Source organism: Heloderma suspectum, chromosome 7 (assembly GCF_057233095.1).
Source record: "Heloderma suspectum isolate Gila_16-S chromosome 7, 16-S_ref, whole genome shotgun sequence".
Lineage (NCBI taxonomy): Eukaryota > Metazoa > Chordata > Lepidosauria > Squamata > Helodermatidae > Heloderma > Heloderma suspectum.
Window position 1 is genome coordinate 111,170,015 of NC_139464.1, and position 22,747 is coordinate 111,192,761.

Genomic DNA, 22,747 nt, shown 5'->3' on the forward strand with positions numbered 1-22,747 from the left:
GCAATCTCAATTGTAGGTTAAAAAGCTCCGTGTGATAAAGCTACAATGACTACAATGGCCAGCATTCCTGACCATTGGCCATGCTGCCTGATGCTGATAGAACCTAAGTCCAAAATATCTGGAGGGCACCAGGTTGGAAAGGCTATCTTAAAGCAACAAAGTGACTTTAGATCCGTAAAGAGTGCTTAAAGAATAAGTATTGCTTATTTTTCAGTTTTTCCCAAAATTTCCATTTTTCCCTGAAAAAAACAGGAAAAAATGTTTTTTTCCCATGGCTTCAAAATTTCTGGAATATTTATTTATTTATTATTGCATTTATATCCCGCCTTTTTTCTTCTTGCAAGGCACCCAAGGCGGCTTACATGATCCTCCTCCTCTCCATTTTAGCCTCACAACAACAACCCTGTGAGGTGGGTTGGGCTGAGAGTGTGTGACTGGCCCAAAGTCGCCCAGTGAGCTCCCGTGGCCGAGTGGGGACTAGAACCCGGATCTCCCAGCTCCCAGTTCGCCGTAGTCTACGTAAATCTTTACGTAGACTACAGGGACCAAATAAGGAACGCAAATGGCGGCGCCCTATGGGGGCCGCCATTAGTGTACCCGCATTATTTTTTTTCAAAGTCACCTGTGATAGGCTACGTAACGATTTACGTAGCCTGTCATGGCTGACTTTGCAAATCTAGCCGTGATAGGCTAAGTTAATCGTTATGTAGCCTATCACAGGGGCGTTTTTTGTTTTTTTTTACTTTCCTTGTAATGGCGGCAGCGGCAGCCGGCCAAAAGACCGGCTGCCGCCCCCGCCCTGGACGAAGACCCGCCGAACCGCCGCCGGGACCCGCCGCCGGGAGGGACATTCGGCAAAGGTAAGTCCCATCCGGGGAGTGGCGGGGGGGTGGCGGAGAATTTCACCGCCGATTTCAGGGGGCCGAATGCATTGGCGCTCGGCCCCCTGAAGTTTCGGGGAGAAATTCTCCCCCATCCATAGTCTCCTGTTGTTATATCCTCTATAATCCATACAACCCTTTTCCCAGTAAGTTTTCATCCCAGCATTGTGCCACTATGGTGGCATAAAACAGCAACCATTCTAAAAGCACATGGCAATCATGAGCAAAAGCTGCGAAGCAACACCCTTATCTTGGTTTAGTAGAGTGCCCAGTCCCGTCCCCCTTTATGAGTTGCTTTGCCTTCCCTATAGCAAAGAGGGGATGCCGGTTTTCTTCAATAACATGTTTAGTTCAGAGAGCTGGTTCACGTGTTTGAAAGAAGCTGGGGGTGGGGGTGAGGGAGCAAGTTTTTGTGTCAACTTGCCCTGTCTCTTGGAAATGCTTGAACCAGCTCAGAGTCTCATATGAGTCTGAGGGTGCTAACTGAGATCAAAGGTGCTGGTAAACTCATCGCCTGGTTTACTTAGTAACAAGGAGTTTGGCTGCTGGACTGTCAAGCTTGATCCGGAGTGAGAACAGCTCCCTTGGTGTTTGCCCTTTGAAGTCTCTTTTACACAGGAAATGACCTAGTTTAGGCTTGGAGGCTGTGCTGGTTTTCTGAGAACCCTCATTACATAACAATTTCCTGCGGCGTAAAATTGAGAAAATTGCCAGATTTCCTGTACCTAAATCATGAGATGTTAAAGAATCAAATCCTTTGCTGCAGTTAGTCCTGGTTACTAACAATAACTGCTCCTGTTGCTAGTAAGCTGTATATATATTCTGAATGTTAGGAGTTTAAAAAAAGAAACCGACAACTGAAGTTCTTGTGTATTAGGCCTGCATGAAACTGAGCATTGTGTGTATTTTTAAACCAGCACCTTCAAACCCTTTTGCAGGGCAGACGCTAATATTGAACTGATAAACAATTTTTAGAAAAACTTCTTATTTGGCAGTTAATATTTAGTTCCTGTATAGCTCTTCAGAGAGTTAAAAAAGCTGCACATATATTCTCAGTGACCTTTATACTATAATAAGGCTTATAGTAAGCCTAGTGAGAGAGGCAGTATTCCCGTGTTGCTCATGAGGGGCTTAAGCTGACATACGGTGCTTTGCCTAAGGCCGCTGGACACAGCTTGCATGTTTAACCACTATACTAACTAGTGTAAGGCCATTGAGTAAGTACATTTGTGAGGCTCACAGCCGTCCAGTGCCCGTTTGGTCTTCGTGTTCAGTAGGGCTGGGAAGAATTATGTCCGAGACCTTGGAAAGCTTCTGCCAGTCAGTTGGCAATACTAAGCTAGATCCGCCTTCCCCCGCAACCTGGTGTCTTCAGATGTTTTGGCCTACAAGTCCCATCAGCCCCAGCCAGCATGGCCAGTGGCCAGGTATGATGGGAATTGTAATTTGAAACATCAGGAAGGCTCCAGGTTGGGGAAGGGCTGGACTTGGATGGGCCGATGGTCTGACTTGTATAAGGCAGTTCCATGCGTATGTTCAGTTGCTCAGCGCTAGCGCTGAAGAGACAGTGGCCACAGCGCTGTGGTGGAAGGCTGTCATTTTGTCTTCCTTGAGAAAGTTAGTTTTTACTTCCATATTTAAAACATTTATATTCCGCTGTTCTTCAAAGAGTATCGAAAGTGAGCAGGACTATATTGGTTCTGAATAAGAGAAACACACACAATCACAAAAACAACAAAGGATAAAGTATCAGTTAAAAGTAGAGAATGCAAAGCGCTAAACAACTTCTCAAAACTATTCCCCCCCCCTCCTTCATAGGCAAACCTAAAGAATTATTTGCATTTGCTATCTTAAAAATGAGGAGGGCGTCAGGAAGATCTATCTGAGCAGTGTATTTCCAAATCTAGCTACCGCTACAGAAAACGCCAGTCCAAGAGCACCACTCAGTTGTGCTCATTGCAAGGATTCAGGATTATATAGAAACTGTGGTCTGCTGGTTAAGAATCAAAGTCATTGATCAAAGCAAGGGGTGGGGAGAGGGGTGTAAGAGCAAAATGCCTCTTAACTTCTGCAAACCTCCCCTCCTCCCCCTTTCGCAAATCTGGATAGATAATGAAAGCGCTAAAGTGGTGGTCTGCTTAAACAGACATGTGTGGCTAAGAAATCTGTCTTCAGTTTATCCCTGTTGCTCTAAAAAGGGATATTAGGAGATGCAGAAAGAAAATGATCATTTGGGAGAGAGGTTTTAATATCCTAACGAGGCATCAAAGCATGTTGCATGATTGCACACAAATGTTATGTGCCTCGGTATTCCTTGACACCTGTTTGAAAGTTTATCATGTGCTTGTGATGCGTCTGCTGGGAAAGTAATAATTCATGTATTCTCTTCAGCATTTATTCTTCTTCGGAGAGAGATTGGTAGATTGGCTTTTTGTGGTGTTTCTAGAACACCACCTTAATCAACATCAGCAGAAACCCTTTGAAGCCAAAGGCTGCTTTGTGCTTATCAGGAATTGTGTACTTGGTTTTTAAATTTATAGTTTGCAGAAGAACGGATATGGTGAATGGGGAGAAAAATGATATACATATTTAAATAAACAAAAATACATCTTTGGGCAGTAACCTACACTCCTGCATAGTGCCAGCAGAACAGGAGCTAACAGTTCCTGAAACAACTGCAAACAAGCAGAAATGCTGATTTCCAGAACAGGGAGAGGTTAGTGGAGCTCTCAGAAGGGAGCTCCGCTGACCTGTCCCAATCTGGAAATGTGCTAGTTTTCGCTCGTTTCTGCAGTTGTTTCAGGAACCATTCGTTCCTGTTGCAACCGTGGTAGGTACCGCTGGCACAACGGAAGTAGCTGTGGTGCAGCACCGGTATAGGATACTCCCTATATGTTTAAAATTTCAGGGGGCCCAAGTCCCCCACAGGCCGCCCCCCACAGGCCACCCCCTGGCAAGTGCCAAAAATGGAGGAAAAATAATTATTATTTAAAATCAAAACCAAAATGGCATCCCTAGCTGCTACGGAGCGCCCAAAGGGTCAAAATTAGCTTGATTGTAAGCTAATATACATACATTTAGGTGTGTGTGTGTGTGTGGTCCCCCTGCATTTCAGGGGGTGGTGGAGGCTGTAGGGGCTGCGTGTTGCCCACAGGCTGCATGTTAGCCTCCCCCACATTAAACCATATTTAAGTGTGATGAGGACAAACAGGAATGAGTTGTAGGAAAGCTTGGGCTTATGAGAAACTCCCCCCTCCTCTGTTACGGTGAGGAAGAGGAGGAGCTCAGATGCTTTTTGTTTCCACTTTTGGTTAACAGATGGTTTGTCATGCTGTTCGGACCAACAAACTGGTTAACATTAATGGTTAATTAATGGTTAACATGAATTATGGTTCAAACAAGCCAGCTTCAAACTATAGTTATGGAAGCTGGCTTGTTTAAACAAACCATAGTTAAGAGTAACCACAGTTCTAGGTCCAGACAACATGGGAAGATGTGGCAAATCAAAAGCTGAAACTTCTGAAATGCCCCTTTCTGCATGCAGGAGGAGAGGGCAGTGAGTATGTGAGCTCAAGACTCACTGCAGCTTATTCCTGCTTGTGCGGATGTCGGTTTTTCACTTGTTCTGTGTAGTTTATGGGATCTTGTTCATGGAATGAGGTTCATAAACCTGTGTAGCTGTGTTGTCAGGGAATCTACCCAATAGTCAATCTAATCTGCCTTGAGCTGTAGTATACTGAGCTGTGTGTGCATACATGGACTCTTTGGAAAGATGTTAATTCTAGAGCTAATGAATGCAGATTTTTGTCTAATGTCGTAATTACAAAAAGGCTCCTACATCAAACATTAGTTTTACTGAGTAAATTTCGAACTGTAATATCCTAAGAAGCTCATCTCTTTATTACATGCAGTGTTTGTAACCTTTAGCAAGGTTCTCGGTTGGGGAGGGGGTTGCTGTAATGTTGTGCAACTAGTTGTTTTAGAACAAGGGCGGAAAGGTCAAAGATGGGAGCGGGACTGAGAGAAGTTTGCCCCTGAGTAATAAATGCCTAATGGAAAAACAGCTATTTAAAGCTTTCAAGGACTGTTTGCTTTCAATAGCAGTTGGAGAACTGTTGGAGCACCTTCTATATAAGGAAAGGCTAAAGGGTTTGGGGCTTCTTAGTTTGAGTCTTAGAGGCCATGTTAGAGCTTATAGAATTAAGAATGGGGGAGAGAAACGTTTTTCATGTAATATTAGAACTCTGTGTTGCCCAGTTAAACTGTCTGGCAATAGGCTTAAATGGAAAAAAAAGGGAATAATACTTCACATAATGCATTATTGACATATGGAATTTACTGCTATGAGGTGTGATGCTTCTTGAAGGATAGGTCTATCAATAGGTATTAGTCATGATTGTGTATGGAAGTTGCTTTTTTTTCTTGAGCTGCATAACTGAGGATGTGGTCATGGCCTGCTTGTGAATGTCCAGAGACACCTTGTTGGTTTCTGTTGGCAACAACATGCTGGACTAGATGGACCTTGGTCTGATCTCGTTATGGTGGTAAGCTCTGGTATGGGGCCTTGAATACTTGGTTCATGACAGCTATGTTTGAGAGCTACATTGAGAGCCACTGTGATGTAGTGGTTAGCATATTGGACTGTGGAGACCCAGGGTCTAGTCCCCGCTCTGCCATAAACTGGGTGACTTTAGGCCAGTCACTGATTCTTAGCCTAACCTTACCTCACATGGTTGTTGTGAAAATAAAATGGAGAGGAGGAGAAGCATGTACATTGCTTTGGGCTCTTTGGAGGAAAGATGGGATATAAATGTAACAAATAATACAGCTGTATAGATTTCCTGTAGACCAGGGATCCCCAACGTTTTCGAGTCAGTCAGCACATCTGGAATTTTGAGGGGGTGTTGTGGGCGCTTTCACAAAATGGCTGCCGTCCATTCATAAAATGGCTAGCATGGTGGGCATGGCTAGTCACAAAACACTTATTTCCCAGAAGGCAAACTGGTGAGACTAAAAGAAAAGCAACTTGTCCAAGAACATTCATACAAGGCAGAGGTGAGGTCTGAGCTCCAAAACACAAAACCATTTTTGAACTCAAATTGGGCACATTAGTAATTTTTAGAGAGTGCCATGAGTGCTCTCACAAAATGGCTGCCATTGGGAGACTTGCCCATTCATTAAATGGCTGCCATGGTGGGCGTGACCAGTCACAAAACACCCATTTCATAAACATTTTTAAAAATTAAAAATCTAAAAATGAAAATCAGGAGGGGCAGGAAGCCTGGTGGGTGGCAAGAGAGGTATCTATGGGCAACGTTGGTACCCTTGGGCACCATATTGGACACCCCAGTTTTAGAGCATTCTGCTAATGGTTCTTTTATTTGTTTGTTTGTTACATTTATATGGCATCTTCCCTCCAAAGAGCCCAAGGCAGCATACATGAGCCACTTCCTCTCCATTTTATCTTCACAACAACCCTGTGAGATAGATTAGGCTGAGAGTCAGTATCTGGCCCAAAGCCCCACTACACACACTGACATTTTGTGGATAAGCAGTCATCCTTTCACATACTAAAGAAACTCTTCTAAATGGAAAAAAGTTCCAACGTATTGCAAATACAGAGAGCGGGAGGTGTGTTACTTACCATGACTACTGTTCAGTAGCTTTCTCACACCAGTACAACAAAATGTTTACATACAAGTATTGTTCAACATTTTTTGGCTTATATTTGACTGCCAGTGGGCTATATTTTTGACTAGGCAAAAGGCAACTCTAGCTTTACCTAGTTAACCAAGCCGTCAAAGCTTCTGCTTGCTACGGCTTGTCAGCCTTGTGAGTTTTGTCTCCCAAGATAAAGAAATTGTGCTTGCTTAGGAAAGCTTGGGAGTGGCAGTTAATGAACTGACCCAGTCTTATAAACAATTTATGCAATTGTTATCCTCCTGAGGGCAGGTAGCAAGCTGAAGCCAAGGAGTATATAGAGTTTAAAGCCGAACACACTAAAATCCACAATATAAAGTCTCATGTGTCAACTAAAACCAATTCCCTGTCTCTTCCTTTTTTCAAGAGGCCATGGGCATACTGCTTTGACTGCTTGGTTAACTAGGTTTACCTAGAGTTGCCTTTTGCCTGGTCAAAAACATAATCAACTGACAGTCAAATATTGGCCAAAAATGTTGAATAACACTACAGTATAATGGTAGCACAGAGAGAGAATTATGTTATTTGCAAACATATGGCTTTGTAGAAGACTCCAGGCCTTCCTAGAAGTTTTATAGAGCAAGTGGAGGCCCCACTTCCCTCAGCAAATTCAGTGGTGGGGCAGTTATGATCCCTGTAACTACAATGGTTGCTTGTATTTGTCATGAAGAATTCGTCCTCCTGAATCCTGTGTTCCTGTTCAGAGTTGCCTGCCAGTTCAGCACAATAACGAGTGGACAGGGAGAATTTGTTCTCCCTGTCTCATAATACTAGAACCCAGGCTCACCCAGTGAAACTGAAGGGGATGAGATTCAGGATAGACAAAAGGAAGTACTTCACACAGCGCATAGTTAAACTATGGAATTCGCCTCCATAAGTTGTAGTGATGGCAACCATCACAGATGGTTTTTTAAAAGGATTAGGCAAATGCATGGAGGATAAGGCTATCAATGGCTACTCGTCATAATGCCTACATACTCCAGCATCAGAAGCAGCATGCCTCTCAATACCAGTTTCTGGGGAGCAACAACGGGAGAGGGCTATTTCCTTCAGGTCCTGCTTGTGGGCTTCCCATAGGCATTTGGTTGACCATTGCGGAAGCAGAATGCTGAACTTACTAGGCCTTTGGTCTGACCTGGCAGGGCTCATCTTATGTTATGCTCCTACATTTTCAACCAGCACAGGCTAGGCCTGGGGTCTCCAACATGGTGCCCATGTTGGTGCCCTCAGGTTCCCTGCCCCTCCTGATTTTTATTTTCTTAAGATCTTTAAAAATTTAATTGAGAGGCTGGCATGCTGCAAAGTAAAGTTCTGCCTTCCAGTGCCATCTTCATTTGGGTTCAAAAGAGTGTTTTTGTGTTTTGGAGCTCAGACCCCAGCTCTACCTTGTTTGTGCTTACGTTCTTGGGCTAGTTACTTTTGTTTTAGTCTCACCAATTTGCCTTCTGGGAAAACGGGTGCTTTGTGACTGGCCATGCCCACCATGGCAGACATTTTATGAATGGACAAGCCTCCCATGGCAGCCATTTTGGTACGTATCAATCTCAAAATTCCAAATGTGTCCACTGATCCAAAAAGGTTGGGGACTCCTCAGCTAGGCCATGTAGCTTAATTGGAAAGAGGAAGTCAGGACTAGAAGGTTCACCAGCTCCAGAAAGTCTGCCCAGCTAGAGCTCCAGGGGAGTGGATGGTGCCTTGTGACCCTGCAGGCCTGAGAAGCAACTAGTTATGTCAGGCGTAAGGGTTATCAGGTGACTCATGATTCAACAGAAGAGATAGGCAGCATCTAATACAAAGACATTCTTGACTCCGAGGAGTACTTGATAAAGTGACAGTGATTCCAGTTAAACTTCGTGTTGTACCAGAGTGTGCTTTGTCTCCTGCAGGCAGGCATCTGTGTTTCCTTACCCGCTCGAGACAACAAACCTGTATTTAAAAGTTGTTTCTCCCTTTTTAATGCAGGCCCTCCCCTTGAGCTTTCTTTGGGGAAGTATAAGGATGTATTGCTAAACGAAACCATTCCAGCTGAAGCAGTGTTAAGGAATATTGCCAGCAGTGTGACTGCCATTGTCTTTCAGATCCATACCCACCACAAGAACGTGACCATCTCCTTTGATAAGGTATTTAGTGTCTTGCTTCTTAACATGATAGCAACAAAATACAGCATGATAGAGTCAATATATATATATATATATATATATATACATATATTTTGGTGGATGGTTTCCAATATGCAGACCCTCTTTGTATCAGAATTTTGCCCTTGGTCTGAGGGCTGTAAGCCTAGGGTTGACACACACTTCCCCTGCCCTGTCTTATCTGGTTAAAAAATAACATATCACCTGGTCTAATACATGGTTCATTTGTATCTGGAATAGCCCTGAATAAACTGCCCATTATCTGGACTGACTTGATAACAGGCTCTGGGAGATCCCAGGCACATGAACCCAGGACTGCACTGGGTTGTGTGCTACTTCCTGTCTGCGGGGAGAGGAATGGGGATAGTGGAGACAGACATGTGTAAGCCTGAGGCTTGCTTTACTCAGACCGGGAAGAAACATATACATATGAACAAGGTGTAAAGCAGGGACGCAGAAGCTCAGTCCCAGGGTCCCAGTCTGGCCCTCCAGGGTTCCCCTGATGGCTTCACCCCCTTTTCCTGGTCCCACCCCCTTTCCCCAACCATAGATCATTTTGTAGTTTTCGACTTCTGTGCAGTTCCTTCCCCAGTCTAAAAGGTTGCGATACCTCTCCTGAGGCTTAATTAGTGGCAGTAAGAGCTTTAAGCTAAAATCTGCTGGTATTTTTTTGGCCACGGTGGCTTAGTGGTTAAGACACTGAATTGCAGACCGGAAGGTTAGCAGTTCGAGACCCGAGTGCCGCGTGACGGAGTGAGCTCCCGTCTTCAGTCCCAGCTTCTGCCAACCTAGCAGTAAGAAAGCTAGAAATTGCAAGTAGATAAATAGGCACCGCTTCGGCGGGAAAGGTAACAGCGTTCCGTGCACCTCGGTGTTCAGTCATGCCGGCCACATGACCACGGAAGCGTCTTCAGACAGCGCTGGCTCTTCGGCTTAGAAATGGAGATGAGCACCACACCCCAGAGTCGGACACGACTGGTTGGGGACACCTTTACCTTTTTTTACCTTTATTTTTTTGGTCCTGCCCCTTTTGCCTTCACCCCCACCCACCACTGGAAGGCACCATCTGAAAGCTTCTCCGCAATGGAATTTGGCCTTTGGGTGAAAGAGTTTCTGCACCGCTGGCTTAAGGGAAGAAATGAAATATGAGTTCCACTCTTGAAGCACAGTAAACTTTCTGGTACCATTTATTTGGCTGTTACAGTTATATATTGCCTTTCTTCAGTGATAGAAGTTAAGGTTCGCACGTGGTCTCCCATCAAGGCAGACCCAAACCTTGCTGTATCATATGTCTTCAGACCATGTCCTGGAACTGTTATACCCTTGCTTTCTCCATTAACAACAAGCTTGGGGCTGGCTTCTTCAGAATTGTAGTCTGCCTTGGTTTGAAATCCTCTGTTGCTTTGACAGCTTGCCCTCCCCTTCAAAATGTTTCAACAGGTATAAATAAAGCAGTCATGGATAACTTTTAGGTGTAACTTGATAATGAAGTTTAGTTCTGGAACTCTTTCTAGGCTTTGTAGTGGTAGTGAGAAAATAGAGTGGTAGCAATTAGGAACTATGGAGAAAGAAAGGGGGCCATTCTCTGACTAGAAGGACAGCCTTTCTGAGCTTTTAGCAGAATCCGTTAACGATTAAGTTGTTTTTACTCTGCACGGTTTATTTCAATCTTGGCTGTAATTTCTTATCACAAGATGAGATTTGAGTACATTGCAGTATATGTTAAATTGGGGGCAGGGGGAAACTGGCTCGCACTATCCCCACTGTTGCAATAAAATTGTCTTACAATGACATAAAATGTTCTGTTCAGGAATAATCACTAAGAGTCGGACACAACTTAACGACTGAACAACAACAACAATTTATCACATTGTTCTTATATGCCTGAATTATCTTGAAATCAGGCTTCCTACAGTCCCCAAATTTCCCTGAAGCTGTACTTCCAGAAATCTCAACATACTTTTAAATCCAGGTTCTTGTAAAAATGTGGTAGCTGATGAATGGATGTAGTGATTGGCTTGCTGCAACCTTTCAAACTGAGCAATTGGATGTTCACTCCAGAAAACTTCAATGTATGTTAAGTGAGAACATGCACACAAATTTAGGCTGCAGTCCTATACACGTTTACTGGAGAGAAAATTCTATTGAATTTAATGGGGCTGGCTTCTGAGTAGACCTGTATAGGATTGCACTGTTAGCTGATTACAGTTCTTAGAAGTATGCATTAATCTCTTCTCAGAAACCATCCACAAACAACTCGGGAACTGGAGTAGACAAAGGGCTGGTTTATATCCTTCGGCCGCAGCAGACCACGTGTACATGGTATTTGCAAGCTGTGGATACCAATCGGGTGTTCAGCACAGCTGTTTCTTTCTCTTATGCTGAAAGAGGTATTTTTTTATTTCCTGCCATCAGAATTGAAATTACCCATAGTAATTTAAGTAATTTAATCTAGAAGTAACGTAAATAATTTAATCTATACGGCTGTCCTGTATAAATCACTAGTGTGTGTAGTCCCATCAGCCCTAGCCAGCATAGCTAATGGGAGTTGCAAGCCAAAACTTCTGGAAGGCCACAAGTTGCCCACTCCTGCAACAGAGTAAAGGTTTGCCTGGGAAATCATGCTGAGATGCAGAAAGTCATCATTCTTTGACCTTCTCTTTAAAATTCTCTACGGTCTTATTCCCCCCACTCCATCTTTCTGACCCTTATTTCCTGGCCTTTGACCTCTACCACCCTCAGCTAACCAGAATCTCCTGCATGCTTAAAGGACTCCACACATTCTTCCTTCTGTCACTTAGGCTCAGTACTTCCTCTTAGAACCACTTTCTCTGTTTCTTTTTCTCTCACTTTTTTGTTTCTTCTCCCTCTGGAACTATTTTTCCCTCCCCTTTCTGGTGTTAGCTATTATTTCATATTGTGTGTGTGCTGACCCAACCCCATTTCAAACCATGGTTCAACCTTCAATTTATGAAGGAGCCATGCCTTGAGTTAGTACATCGCAACCATAGCAGGGGAGATGTAATGCATTCATGAAGCTAGTTCTCAGTTTACAAATCATGGTTTGCAGAGAGCCAGCATTAGACCTGCAGTGGGTGAATATAACTCTGCTGCATGCCGGTGGAGCCTGTTAACAAAAGCAATGAACATAACAGTAACTTGATTTCCCAGATAGTTCAAAACCTGTCATAACCCCTTTTTTACTCAAGTTGTTTTGACTCTTTTTGTCTAGATCCAATTCCTGGAGGCTGCAACCTGGAATTTAACTTGGAAATTGACCCCAATATCTATTTAGACTATAACTTGGCCGAGACGCATGTTAAATTTGCCCCAGCAAATCTGGGGTACATGAGGTATGTGTATTTAGCCCTCAGTCTTACCCGAGGGCTATAGGAGTTAATATATATTCTTACAGTTCTGAACAAAGTTGTTTCATTAGGGCTCTGTCAGAATCTTAAGACATACAGGCTGACGGCAAAGGAAAGGAGGAAATTAGGATGGTTTTCAGAGTTAGGCTAACCATGTTTGTCCATGTTTGTAATGTCTGAATTTGTCTTTTTATCTGTGGGCAACAATAAGATGTATGAATAGGCTTTGTAATGTTTGGGAGGGGAAGAGGAACTGCTACTAAAAACTCTGGAACATTAAAGCAAAGTGTGACAATTAGACCATTAAAGCAAAGTATGATAGCTGGCCTAACTCAGTTCAAGTAAATATTCTCTCTGCAATTTTCCAGAGGTACAAATCCACCTTCATGTGATTTTGGAACTAGTCGGGACTCTAGGTGGCGACTATACTATGACATCTATCAGTACTTCCTACCAGAGAATGACCTGACTGAAGCAGCATTTGTGAGCCACATGAGGAAGATGTCTGAGGTGCAAAATATCAGAGCTAATGGGGTTAAAGTAAGTTGTACGCTTTTGGTGTATGGATTAATGGTGCTTTTGAGATCCTGCTGTATGACCAAGTAACTCAGAGGTAGTCAAGTTTTTTGGACTGTGGGCACATTTGTTAATTTGATAAATTGCCCTGGGCACCATCACAAAATGGCTACCATGGGAGGCATGGCAAGGACAACTAACCTGCCTAAGAGAACAAGGCAGAAGTGAGGTCTGAGCTAAATAAAATACACACTAAACAAAAACACACTAAACAAATCCTTTGAACCCACAATTTTCAGCACCAACAGATGCATATTTCACATCAGTCCCAGCTGGCAGTAAGAAAATGTGTTAATTTTTTAAAAAGTGGAGGGCTAGAGCACCTTGATGGGCACCAAGAAAGGTGTCCGTCAGCACCACACTGCTTACCCCTGGTGTAACTCCTTCAGTCAGTTTCCAATGAAGTTATCTTGAAACCTTTTGTAGCCTGTGTCTGAGGTGACTTGCTTCAATAGGAGACTATAGGTCGTGCACGCGAATCACATAAACATAGAAAGCTGGTTTATATACGTGTTGGTCAGTGTAGCTTAGTATTGGTAGTGACTCTCTGGGGTCTGAAAGAGAGAGGAATTCTCCAGAATTTCTTTTAACTCAGGGATGGGGAAACATGTAGCCCTCCTGATGTTGTTGGGCTGTAACTCATAGCAGTGTAGAAGTGGTGAGGGATGATGGGAGGGCCGTCTGGAGAGCCGTATGTTCTCCATCCCTGTTTTAAGTGGCAATGCCAGAACCTGTGACCTTCTGTATGCAAAGCATGTACTCTGCCGTAGAGCTTCCACTAGTCTCTTCCCAAAATTTTTCCGCCTGAGCCTGAACAATCCAAATTTTAGCATATATAGGGCCGGGGGGGGGGGGGGAGTCTTTTTATATTATTTTATATTGCTTCTAGTATGACTTGTTAACTGCCTTGGAGATTCTTCAGTTGAGAGGTTACCAATATTTTAATGACTAATCCAGTGTGTTAGGAGTAAACACAGTGCTCGCCTCTAAATGTGGGTTGTGGGAGTGTGTGTGTTCCATCACTTTTATTTCCTAAATGTTCTTTTTATATTCCCCCCCCCCCCACACACACAGATGATGACCTTAACTAGCCAAGACAAAACTGACTTGTACTTTTCCTCACTCCCTGGACAAGGAGTGATCTACAATGTCATAGTGAGGGACCCACTGTGGAACACCTCAGCTGCATATGTACCTGTTCACACATATGCGTGTAGCGTCTCTGCCTTGGTGGATAACTGCTCCACTCTCAGTAAGTCAACTGAAAACATACGTAATTTGTCCAATTCTATGTACATAAGGGAACATGGTGGCCAAGAGGCTGGTCTTTATTTTTTGGCAGCTCCTTGGGAGAGGGGGCGGAAGGATGTCTCACCTGGTGTCATCTTGAACCCACTCTTTCTGAAATGAGATTTGAGTCCTGGGTTGGGAGTCAAAAATGCTAGATTCTTACAGTGCAGAAATGGTATGGTTACTGGCTTTATGTTATGCCGCTCCAATAACATTAGAACAGGGGGGAGGGCTTGACACCATACTTCAGAGTTTGTAAATCGCCACTTGCCCATTGGAAACTGGCTGCTGGCAGAAGACAGTTTTACACATGACCTGAATAGAAGGCTGGAGGCAGCTCTTCAAACTCTAATTCATTGAATGGTTCAATATGGCCTTGAAAGTCTCTGTACCATAACACCTCTGCCAGTTTACCTAAGGAGCAAACTAAATGTTCCCCTCATCATTTATAGTGCGGTATGTGTATGTAGGGTGAATTTCAGGGGGAAATGGGTGGGGGGAAGGTTTAACACACACACCCCTCCCTGGAGTTCCATGGTCCTGATCTAAATCGGAGATCTGTGTACTTACAACGGCGTAAGTAAAACTATCATGCATAGCTACACTACGCATGATTAAAATACTGTGGCTATGAATGATTAGGAGGACATTTAGTTTGGCCCTCTCAGGATCCCTATGAGGGAGGTCAGTACTGCCATTCTCATCTCGCCATATTATACACTGTACTCCCAATATACAGAGATGGGAATGACAATATTTGACAATATTACCTTGACCTTGACCAATATTACCTTGAAGTTGAAAGGAAAGGAAGCCTTCGGGTGCTGTCGAAGAGGAATTGGTCAACTGTGCTGAATGGTGCAGTTACTCGTTTATTATGTTTGTCTATATTTTAAAGTTAAATTCTTCAGGGAAGTAGCAGCTGGGAATTCTGGAGGAACGATACCTACTGTAGCTTTAATCTTTCTTTTCTTTTTAATTGCAGCGATTAAAATGTCCCTATAGTTTTTCACAGAGGGGGGTCTAATTTGTCAAACAGTTTGACAACTGTAGAAGGATGACCTTGATAGTGACCACCTTCTTCTGGAAAAAGCCTGTCAAAATGCCTTCGGTGCATGGCGTATTGTAGGCTGAAGCTGCCTCTTTATCATTCCTTGGAGGAAAATTGCCTCTTCAACTTGTTTAACCATCAGCAGCAAAGGCTACTCAAGAAATGTACATGCTCGTTCTTCTCTTGTTTCCTTGTACAGGAAAACTCTCCACCAAAATATTTTTCACCGCACTTGCTGTCTTTGGCCTCTTCATCTGTTTCCTTGGACACAGGTTCTGGAAAACAGGTACCGGTTGGGGATACTGCAATGCAGAACAGCGAGACATGGTTCCCAACAAAGTTAAATTTGCTGAACTCTGATCAACAACTCCCGAAGGGCCACAGGTCCCCACTCCTGTTATAGAGAGTCTGAGAGAAATGTGTCTACCTCACCGCTGTGTTTTTGCATAAATCATTGATCTGAGGATTGGCAGGAGGCAATCCCAGACCTATCCCAGAGAAGTGACAGGTAGCCTCTTTTATGATGGATACTTCTGCAGTGTCCCTGTATCAGTGCTTGACTGCTCAGTCATGCCCAATATGGAGAGATTGCAGAATCAGCTGTTGCCCCTCCTCCCCTATGGAAGCTGATGGAGACATATCCAGAGCAGCTAGCCATGCAGAGACACTGCAGGCAGCCTCCTCTCTGGGTGGATACTTGGGCTTACAGGAGCCTTTACTACTTGTAGCACACTTGTGTGCTCCAGCACACAGTGTGGGGAGTTAATGAAATAATTCCATATTAGTAGGAATAGATCAGGGTTGCATAACAGCTACTCTTAGCTCCATTGCCTCGAAAGTATGAGCCCTTTAAAAGGGGCTTCCTGTTTACAGGCTCTTTAATGAACATAACAGTGGCTTTTATTGGATTTGGAGTTCTGCCCCTGTACCTATGGGGATAATGTTTACAACCATGATACAGTCCTCATGTTTATGTGTCCAGAGAGCTTTGGCTGTTGGGCAGTATAGAAATGAATGAATGAATGAATGAATGAATAAATACTGACCTTGTAGAGCCCTCTTAAAACCAGGTGGATTCTTTCTAATATTCACAACTGCATCTTAATCTTTCCTGGAAAAAATACTATTTTTAATAAGTATTTCTAACTTCTCCCCTTAGATCTATTTTTTATGGGCTTCATCTCCATGGCATTCTTTTTCTTCATAGCCATTACTAGAACATCGGCTCTTGATTACGATGGTAAGCAGAGTTATGGGATGGATTTATTTGGGCTCTTTGAATGTTTGTTTGAAGCCTGACGTTGGAACATCAGTGCTCCTGGTAAAAAGGGCTGGCCGACTTGGTTTGATGTGACCATCAGTTGCTTATTTATTTTATTTTTATTTAAGGCGTTTTTACCCTACTCTTCAGCCGAAAAAGGCTCTCAGAGTGGCTTACAAAGATGAATATTACATTAATGAATATTAATGCTTCTCATTACTGAACTATCAAGTCCAAGGAGGGCTTCCCAGGTAGCACCAGAAGGCCCAGAACAGGCTCATTGCATGAGATGTGCAAACTTTTTATAACATGGCCAAGATTCAAAAAGGTATTACAAGCAACAGGGATGGCTTTTTGTTTTTTCACGAGTTGCAAAACTGGTATTTTTGCTAGGAGGAAGCAAAGTCCACATTGCATCCTGTGATCTGCCACGATTTCTTTAACTTGATTTAAAGTTTGGCATTCTAAGATTCTAATGAGTCCATGGGCCACAAGCAGGAGTTGTATGTATCCTTCAATTCTGTGGCAGTGCAAAAAAGTACAGCAAGTGCAGAATTCAACTTCCTGCATATCATCTTGGCTCTCGCTTTTTTTTTTTCTTTAAGGGAAAAGGTTCTTACCCTTATGCTGTGAAGATGTGTGAAAGTGTGTGGGCAGTGTCAAAAGCTAAATAGATGGCTGAATCCCTCCCCCATAACTAGTGAAAAAGAATACATTGTGAAAAGTAAACAGTGCAGAATAAATTATGCATCGTAAGAGAATTCTGTAACCATCCTCAGTTTGCATAATCTATACAAGTTGCAGAGTTCTGCCTCTTTGATACAAAATGAATTGTGTTAATGGAGAAGACACACAGTAAGACTGTCCGTTCTTTATTTACACTAGTAATGTCAACATGCTATTTGACCATCTTGGATGCCTAGCTCTCAGTGAATAATTAGAGAATTTCAGTGTAGGCTTTCATTTCTTTATGGAAGGATTGAGTTTTTTCCTTTTACAAAAGCAAGATGAAGTTAACAGTCAAAAGTTTTTTTAAAATCCAGAATGTTTGCAGACTTAGGTCCGTCAGAGAGTCATGTGGGGCTCTGTGGTCTTGGGGGCATTCTGCCTCCCCCCCCCCACTTCTTTGCAACCTCCCCCCTCCACAAACTGTTTGGTGGACTTGGTGATTCATTTGTATTATATCAATTACTAGAGGGGGAAATGTGCAGTAGGAATTCTGGAAGGAAAACCTCTAAGTTGCCTGGATGTGGGATCTCCTGAAAACCGTAAGTAAGGTCAGAGGTCCACAAATCGTGGCTGGCCTTGGCAGACAAAGCAAATCTGTGGTGTTAGAACCTCTCCCTTTTCTTTAAGCATAATCCTGTGTATGTTTCCTGGGAAGTGAGTCCTACTGTTCAGTGGGGCTTGCCCCCAGGTAAGTGTCATAGGATTGCAGCCTTAGTCCCTGAACTGGGGAGGGAAGGATAGTCTTGTTTTGGCATTAGCTCAAAACAACCAAAGGCTAGGGCTCATGTGGGTGGTGAGCAGAAAACAGTCTGCCCCAGCCATTGTCCCTAGCTTGGAACTGGAGAGGAGGCAGGGATATTCTCCATTGCACCAATCTTCAGAAGTCTCAGCACAACTGTGGACAGGATTCTGTCCTTTCCCCAGCTGCAAGCTAGTAAATAAGGCTGAGACCCCACTGTCATCCTCATCAGAGGGTGGTAGCCATTGGCAAGCATGGACTCTTGAGTGAGGTGGAAATGTGAATTCTTGAGCTCCAATTTTTTCAGAAAAAGCGCTGGATAAATATATGATAAGCTAGTATATATAGGATCTCTGTTATCAAAAGGAAAACGTTAAGCAAGTGTAAATCCTGTTGTTGGCTGTGGAAGTGTATCTTTCTTTCTCTACTAATGAAAAAACTACAGGCAATCTTGAACTAGATGCTTAGAGTGAAATGTTACACTCATACAGTTATCAGTGCTGTGTAGCTGCTGATTCTACATGATTGGTCCCACACTTCTCTGGATGCTCAGATAACGTTTTTAACAACATGGGATCCAGCCAACCATGGGGAAGCAGCAACCCCTCTACAGTGGTAGGTTCACATTTTAGAAAACTAGGATGGATCTGCTCAACTTGCAGTAAGTCTTATTTATTAGGACAAAGTCCATAGAAGCTTATGCCATAATAAATCTGTTAGTCTTTAAATCTCTAAACTATTCTATGTGTTCTTGCTGCAACAGACTACCTTCCCTACCTTTCTGGAAACTCTTATTAGCATAGAATTTGAAAAAACAATGTGAAACCCTAAAGTGTAATCTTTCAAGAATGGGCAGGATTGGATAAATGTATGCAACTGACTTTTCTTACCATTGTACACTTTCTCCTCCTCCTCCCCTTGCCTTTGCCTTTTCAGTCAGGCTTGCCCTTACAGCAGTAGCTGGAGTTGTTGGCGGTCTCCTCTTGGTGGCTTACTGGTGGCGATTTGGCTTCGTGATCCTGTGTATGTTGATTGTAGGACTAGTGCTGGGGTTCCTTGTCGCATCTACAGTTTTATTCACTCCCTTAGGTATGTCACAAAGTCATAATTCCTGAGATATTTTTTATTGTTCCCACAGATGTGTGAATATGTTTTGTTTTATGAAGCTGGTGTTGGGATAACTCAACTCCTATCTGCTGACTTCCAGTTCTTAGAGAGACTGCCTGTTGTCTTGCTGAGATTAAAAAAAAAGTTGCTATATTAAAATGGAGACCATTGTCAATCATCCCATATATTATAATGGCGAGAAACACAGTGGCGAGAAAAAGTTTGTGAACCCCGTAGGATTGTCACGTATTCCCAACTAAGATGTTATTAGATCTTAATCTAACCCCATAATCCTAGATAAAGAACAGTAGATAACCTGATTGAACAAGTGACACGTAAACATGATGCTTTTTCAACATTTATTTATCCACAACTGATTCAGCATTCAATATCCATGTGTGAAAAAGTATGTGAACCTTTAGATTCAGTACCTGGTGGCAGCCCCTTGAGCAGCAATGACTTCAAGTAAGCATTTCCTATAACTGTTGGTCAGTCCCTCACATTGGTTTTGAGGAATTTTGGCCCATTCCTGCTTACAAAACTGCTTCAACTCAGTGACATTTGAGGGCTTCCTTGCATGAACAGGTCAATTCAGGTGCTGCCACAATATTTCAGTGGGGTTTAGGTCTGGACTTTGACTAGGCCATTCTACAACATGGAATTTCTTCTTCTGCAGTCGATCTTTTATAGATCTGCTTGTATGTTTAGGATCATTGTCTTCTTGCATGACCCACTTTCAGTTCAGCTTCAGCTCAGAGACAGATGGCCTGACATCCTCCTCTAGAATCTTCTGATACTCTGCAGAATTCATGGTTGTATCAATGTTGGCAAGCCATCCAGGTCCTGAGGCAGCAAAGCAGGCCCAAACCATCACATTCCGACCAGCATGCTTGATGGTTGGGATGAGGTTCTTTTGTTCCAACTCAGAGTTTGTTTTTCGCTAAACATAGTTTTTCTCATGGAGGCCAAAAAGTTCTACTTTTGACTCGTCTGCCCAGAGAACATTGTTCCAGAAGTCTTGGGGATCACCTGTGTGATCTTTAGTGAAGTTCAGACGGGCAGCAATGTTCTTTTTAAACAGCAGCAGTTTCCTCCTGGCTATCCTGCCATGAACACCATTCTTTTTCAGTCTTTTTCTGATCGTTGAGTCATGAACATCCACATTAGCCAAGGCAAGAGTGGCCTGCAGATCCTTGGATGTTACTCTGGGGTTCTTTTTTACTTCCTGGATGATGTGCCAGTTTGTTCTTGGAGAGATTTTGGTAGGATGACTGCTCCTGGGCAGTGTGACTGTGGTCTTGAACCTTCTCCATTTGAAGACTATCAGTCCAACAGTGGATTGGTGGAGCCCCAAATCCTTAGAAATGGTTTTGTAACCCTTTCTAGACTGATGAGCAGTGATAACTGCTTTTCTGAGGTCCTCAGAGACGGTTTTTGATAGTGGCATGATGTGTTTCCACACAACCATATGGTGAAGACCAAAGTCACAAAGTTTCTGATCCTTTTATAGGGTGAGGCCTCCCAAACTCACCCCTGAAGATCTACCTAATTAAACACCTGATTCTAATTATTCCCTTTAATTGAGCTGATGCAACCCTCACTCACTTTTGCACATACTCTGACTCTTAAGTACTCATTGTTTGCCTAATTTATACATCATTTTATTTCACAAGACACGGAATTGGTTAATATAAACCCTACTGGATATTTAGAAAAGGACTGGTTTTGATTCACAAAGACCATCATGGTAAAACTATGGAATTTCCGTAATTATCATTAGGGTTCACAAACTTTTTCTCACCGTTGTATAGACAGAACTACTAGTTTAAAATAAATTACACTCTAAAATAACTTGTAGTATTTGCAATTAGTTTGCATAAGAATTTGTGAATCTTCATATTATACATGAACCTGACACATCTTGCATAACTTATGTAATATAGAGTTCAGATACATTTCATCAAGTGTTCCATCAAGCATTCACTTGGGGAAAGTATATAGCCTACATTCCACAATTATTTTGTTCCTCAGTTGTCCCTTTTATATGCAGTTAATTTTTCCAAAGTAGTTGGGTTATGGATATTGGTCTAGGTGTGTTAAATGAGCCTTTTTGTAAGAAACATACCAGTCTGGTCATGGTTTTAAACTTTGATTAAACTGGTTTTGCATGGAGACTAGAATTGCCTTTGACTCGTGTTATGAATCCTTCACAGGAGACTATAAAGTTTTCCAGGATGATGCTGTATTCTGGGTGACCTTCTGTTGCATCACCTTGATGGTCCCAATTTTTTTTGTTGGCTGCCCCAGAGTTGTAAGTATCTTTTTTTTAAAGCTAAATTGTTTCACCTTCAGTTTTCTTGTACATTTTGGAATGGTGGTGTACAGAATACTACAACTGAACTACCTTTACAAGAGTTTGCCCTTGTCATTATATGCCCCCACCCTGCCTGTAAGATATTTGGGAGAGGCCCTGCTCAAGGTCCCTTCTACTCAGGACATGAGAACTGCTGGAACTGAGCAATAATGGTGGTGCAACCACTGAAAAGGCAACATACTCATTCACTCATATATATTATGTATATATGATATATAAATATATCCTGACAAATCTGCCAGAATATCTCCTCTATAGTTGTAAGAGGCAATCTATGTTATTTCAGTAAACCTTTCATGTATGAAATCCCAGCTCCATTATATTTTTTTCCCTCCGAACCCCTTCCCCAAATACCACCTTTGTTTTGTGTTTGATTTTATACTATGCTAGTTATTCACTGCTCTTTGTGTACCGTTATGGTAAAAGGGCAGTGAATGTAATGAGTAAAAACCAGTGCTCAGTGAATCACATTGGTTAAAAGCCTTGCTACATTTTGCCTCTGCTGAACTGCATTTCCTAGCAGTTCAACACCTTCTGTACTCCTGCACAAACTGCAGTGCAAACAAGAGTAGTTTCCCTTTATGAACATGCACTACAAAGGCACTAATAGAACAAAAATGGAGATAGGAAAGGCATTGAAACAAGAAGCCACATGAAATCTGGCCTCATGACCCAGTTACGGGATTTCAGACACCTCTGCCTGCACAGATAGCTGCTAGATACTGTGAAAACTAATTTTATAATTTCAAAGCTATTCATGTTCTGATCTTTCTCTTCAGCTCAACATCTTGACATGTGGCATAATAGGATCTTATACCATAGTCTTGGCCACAGCATGTTACATGTACACAAGTCTTTCTTACATTGGCATAGATCTGCTTCGGAGAATTCTAAATGAAGACTTCAGGAGAGCTTACACAAGTGTGCCCTTTCAGCCTAATGGTATGTCTTGAGATGAGGGATGGGGAAAGGCTGTTTGCTTCCTTGATTGGGGGGTTTGCCCATGAGAACTTGTAGAGAGAAGTATATAGCATCCCTTACTCTAAAATGCTTGCACATTCATGTTTGACAGACGGAAACAGCGAACGAAAATGTTGTGCCTTATGAATGCAGTTGCCAAGTATGCTTGGCCTAGAGAGGAGTTGAATGTTCCAAGAAAGGGTAAATGACTCTGCTGCTGCTTCCTAAGCTTCTGGCTCTTGCCCAAGGGGAGGGGAGAAATCCATGCATTGTGCTCTGGCTGGAGGTGCATACGCGGTACCCACTGGGGAAATGTACATCTCACCTCTTCAGACAAAAGCCAGAAGCATATATGCCTATCCTTTTGCCACTTCCACAGAACATCTCAAGTTGTTCTTGTTACTGCATTAGGGACCAAGGATAATAGTTCAAGGCCTTTGGGAAGAATTAGTTGTCAAGATGGATTTCCAAAAGGAGACAGGGAAATATGGGAGTTGTAGATGTAAGAAAATGGAAAGCAAAACTGGGTGAAGTAAGCAAATAATGCTTCCGACTGTCATGCTGAAAAGAAGG

General features: G+C 42.8%; 1 protein-coding gene across 3 annotated transcripts in view; it reads left to right on the forward strand.

Annotated features, from left to right (window-relative positions):
* The window catches only part of TM7SF3 (transmembrane 7 superfamily member 3), a 32,907-nt gene that overhangs the window by 7,026 nt on the left and 3,134 nt on the right, over window positions 1–22,747 (forward strand). Inside the window, exons 2-12 of one of the 3 annotated variants that reach the window (XM_084811136.1) lie at window positions 8,544–8,701; window positions 10,959–11,109; window positions 11,952–12,072; window positions 12,456–12,627; window positions 13,738–13,915; window positions 15,204–15,290; window positions 16,164–16,244; window positions 18,670–18,822; window positions 21,054–21,151; window positions 21,994–22,156; window positions 22,287–22,415. In XM_084811136.1, the coding sequence (XP_084667262.1) occupies window positions 8,544–8,701; window positions 10,959–11,109; window positions 11,952–12,072; window positions 12,456–12,627; window positions 13,738–13,915; window positions 15,204–15,290; window positions 16,164–16,244; window positions 18,670–18,822; window positions 21,054–21,151; window positions 21,994–22,156; window positions 22,287–22,321 (1,397 nt within the window). In that variant the 3' untranslated portion in view covers window positions 22,322–22,415. Of the gene's footprint in view, window positions 1–7,986; window positions 8,113–8,543; window positions 8,702–10,958; window positions 11,110–11,951; window positions 12,073–12,455; window positions 12,628–13,737; window positions 13,916–15,203; window positions 15,291–16,163; window positions 16,245–18,669; window positions 18,823–21,053; window positions 21,152–21,993; window positions 22,157–22,286; window positions 22,416–22,747 lie in introns of those variants that run through there. The other 2 variants (XM_084811138.1, XM_084811135.1) reach the window with 2 other exon arrangements.